This window comes from Empidonax traillii, unplaced genomic scaffold, assembly GCF_003031625.1.
Source record: "Empidonax traillii isolate 1590-97213 ecotype Southwest subspecies unplaced genomic scaffold, ASM303162v1 scaffold2431:size48349, whole genome shotgun sequence".
Lineage (NCBI taxonomy): Eukaryota > Metazoa > Chordata > Aves > Passeriformes > Tyrannidae > Empidonax > Empidonax traillii.
The window spans coordinates 40,920-44,238 of NW_020957624.1; the positions used below are offsets into that span (position 1 = coordinate 40,920).

The following is a 3,319-nucleotide window of genomic DNA, read 5'->3' on the forward strand; positions in this document are numbered from 1 at the left end:
TATAAATATAATTATTTTTACAATATATAAATATAAATATAAATATAAATATAAATATAAATATAAATATAAATATAAATATAAATTCATTTCAAATTTCCCAATCCTAATTTTAAATTGAAATTTTAATTTAATTTTAAATTTTAAATTAAAATTAATTAATTTTAAATAAAATTAATTAAATGAAAATAAATTAGTAGTTGTATTATAATTAAAATTTATTATTTAAACTAAAAAAATTATTATTTAAAGTAATAAAATAAATCAATTTAATTTAAATTTTAAATTAAAATTTTATTTTCATTTTACCTTTTAAATTTCACTTAATTAATTTAAATGAAATTAATTAAATTACAATAAATTACTAATTTCATTATAATTACAATTTATTATTTAAATTAATAAAAATTTTTTCTTGAAATTAATAAAAAAATCAATTCAATTTGAAATTTTAAATTAAAATTTTAATTCAATTTTAATTTCATTTTAATTGAATTTTAATTTCATTTTAATTTCATTTTAATTTCATTTAAATTTAATTTTAATTTAACTTTACTTTCATTTTAATTTAATTATAATTTAATTTATTTCAATTCAATCCCGTAAATTAATCGACAGTGACTGACCTTTTTCTGGGGGTCGTAGCTGATGGTGTGGTTCGAGTTCACCTCGACCCCGCCCTGGGTCACCGTCACCGCCAGCGGCTCCCGCGGCAGCCCCAGCACCCGCAGGTGCCCGAAAATCAACCCGGCGGGGTCCGAGTAGTTCCGGTGCAGCACCGACAGCTCCAGGGTGTCCTGGGAGATGGGGAAGGAAACGACGGGGAATTAATCGACGGCGAGTTTCGGGTGGAAAAATTGGGATTTTTGAAGCCTTTTTGTAAAAAAAAATCGAATTACATCATGATAAATTTGAATTTTTTTTAAAATTTGAATTTAATTTTGTCTTATACCTTTAAGTAAAACATTGATAATTAATTAGTTTTTATTTAATACCATTATTTAATTTTTATTTAATACCATTATTTAATTTTTATTTATTACCATTATTTAATTTTTATTTATTACCATTATTTAATTTTTATTTATTACCATTATTTAATTTTTAATTAATGCCATTAATAATTTTTTATTTAATACCATTACTATTTATTTTTATTTAATACCATTATTATTTTTTTTATTTAATATCGTTATTTATTTTTTATTTAATGCCATTATTTATTTTTATTTAATACCATTATTTAATTTTTATTTAATACCATTATTTATTTTTTATTTAATACCATTATTATTTGTTTTTATTTAATATCGTTATTTAATTTTTATTTAATGCCATTATTTATTTTTATTTAATACCATTATTTAATTTTTATTTAAACCATTATTATTTATTTTTATTTAATATCATTATTTAATTTTTATTTCATGCCATTATTTAATTTTTATTTAATCCCATTATTTAATTTCTATTTAATACTATTATTATTTATTTTTATTTAATATCATTATTTATTTTTTTAATACCATTATTTAATTTTTATTTAATACCATTATTTAATTTTTATTTATTACCATTATTATTTATTTTTATTTAATATCATTATTTAATTTTTATTTCATGCCATTATTTAATTTTTATTTAATACCATTATTTAATTTTTATTTAATACTATTATTATTTATTTTTATTTAATATTATTATTTAATTTTTATTTCATGCCATTATTTAATTTTTATTTAATACCATTATTATTTATTTTTATTTAATATCATTATTTAATTTTTATTTCATGCCATTATTTAATTTTTATTTAATGCCATTATTTAATTTTTATTTAATACCATTATTATTTATTTTTATTTATTATCATTATTTAATTTCTATTTCATGCCATTATTTAATTTTTATTTAATACCATTATTTAATTTTTATTTCATGCCATTATTTAATTTTTATTTAATACCATTATTTAATTTTTATTTAATACTATTATTATTTATTTTTATTTAATATCATTATTTAATTTTTATTTCATCCCATTATTTAATTTTTATTTCATCCCATTATTTAATTTTTATTTAATCCCATTATTTAATTTTTATTTAATACCATTATTTTTTATTTTTATTTAATACCATTATTTAATTTTTATTTCATGCCATTATTTAATTTTTATTTAATGCCATTATTTAATTTTTATTAAATACAATTATTATTTATTTTTATTTAATATCGTTATTTAATTTTTATTTCATGCCATTATTTAATTTTTATTTAATGTCATTAATTAATTTTTATTTAATACCATTATTATTTGTTTTTATTTAATACCATTATTAAATTTTTATTTAATGCCTTTATTTATACGTATTTATTATTATTTTGTTAAATTTTATTTTAAAGGATGGAATTTAAATAAAAATAAAAATTAAGATAATAAAAAAATAATAAAAAATTAAAAATAAAAATAAAAAAAGAAAATAAAATAAAATAAAAATAAAAATAAAAAAGAAAATAAAAATAAAATAAAATAAAAATAAAAATAAAAATAAAAATAAAATTATAAATATAAATATAAATATAAATATAAATATAAATATAAATATAAATATAAATATAAATATAAATATAAATATAAATATAAATATAAATATAAATATAAATATAAATATAAATATAAATATAAATATTCACTACACTTAAAAATGACATTTTGTAGAATGTTTAATTTTTTTCCAGAAGTACTTTAAGAGAAAAAGGGAGAGGAAAAGAAACGAATTTAAATTTAAATTTAAATTTAAATTTTAAATTTTAATTTAAATTTTAATTTTAATTTTAGTTTTAATTTTAATTTTAATTTTTAATTTTAATTTTAATTTTTAAATTTTAATTTTAATTTTTAATTTTAATTTTAATTTTTAATTTTAATTTTAATTTTATCCTTCAATACCAGCAGAAAATATTGTCGATTAAACAAATAAAGGAATATAAAATTGAAATTTTCAAAGAAAATTGAAAATTTGATTTTTTGAAGTTCGTGACTCACGTTGGCAAAGTGGAACTCGTAGAAAATGTAGGATTTGCTGGTGACGGTCCCTGAAACGGGGGAGAAAAAGAGATTATTTTTGTCCTTTATTAAAAGTTAAAACTTAAAAAAAAATTTTATTTAACAATTTTTTCTATTTAAAAAAAAAAATTAAAAAAATTAGAATTTCTTTATTATAAAATTTCTTTACCATTTTAAAAATATCTCTAATATAGAACTTTTTCATGAATTTTCTTAAAATCTTTTTAATATAGAATTTTGAATGAAACT

General features: G+C 14.5%; 1 protein-coding gene across 1 annotated transcript in view; it reads right to left on the bottom strand.

The window, feature by feature from the left end:
* Nucleotides 1-3,099, bottom strand: part of LOC114071921 (maltase-glucoamylase, intestinal-like) — a gene marked incomplete at both ends in the record, with an annotated part of 43,539 nt that extends 40,440 nt beyond the window's left edge. Inside the window, 2 exon segments of the mRNA XM_027909804.1 lie at nucleotides 627-797; nucleotides 3,050-3,099. Coding sequence (XP_027765605.1) covers nucleotides 627-797; nucleotides 3,050-3,099 — 221 coding nt within the window.
* Nucleotides 3,100-3,319: the final 220 nt, after the last annotated feature.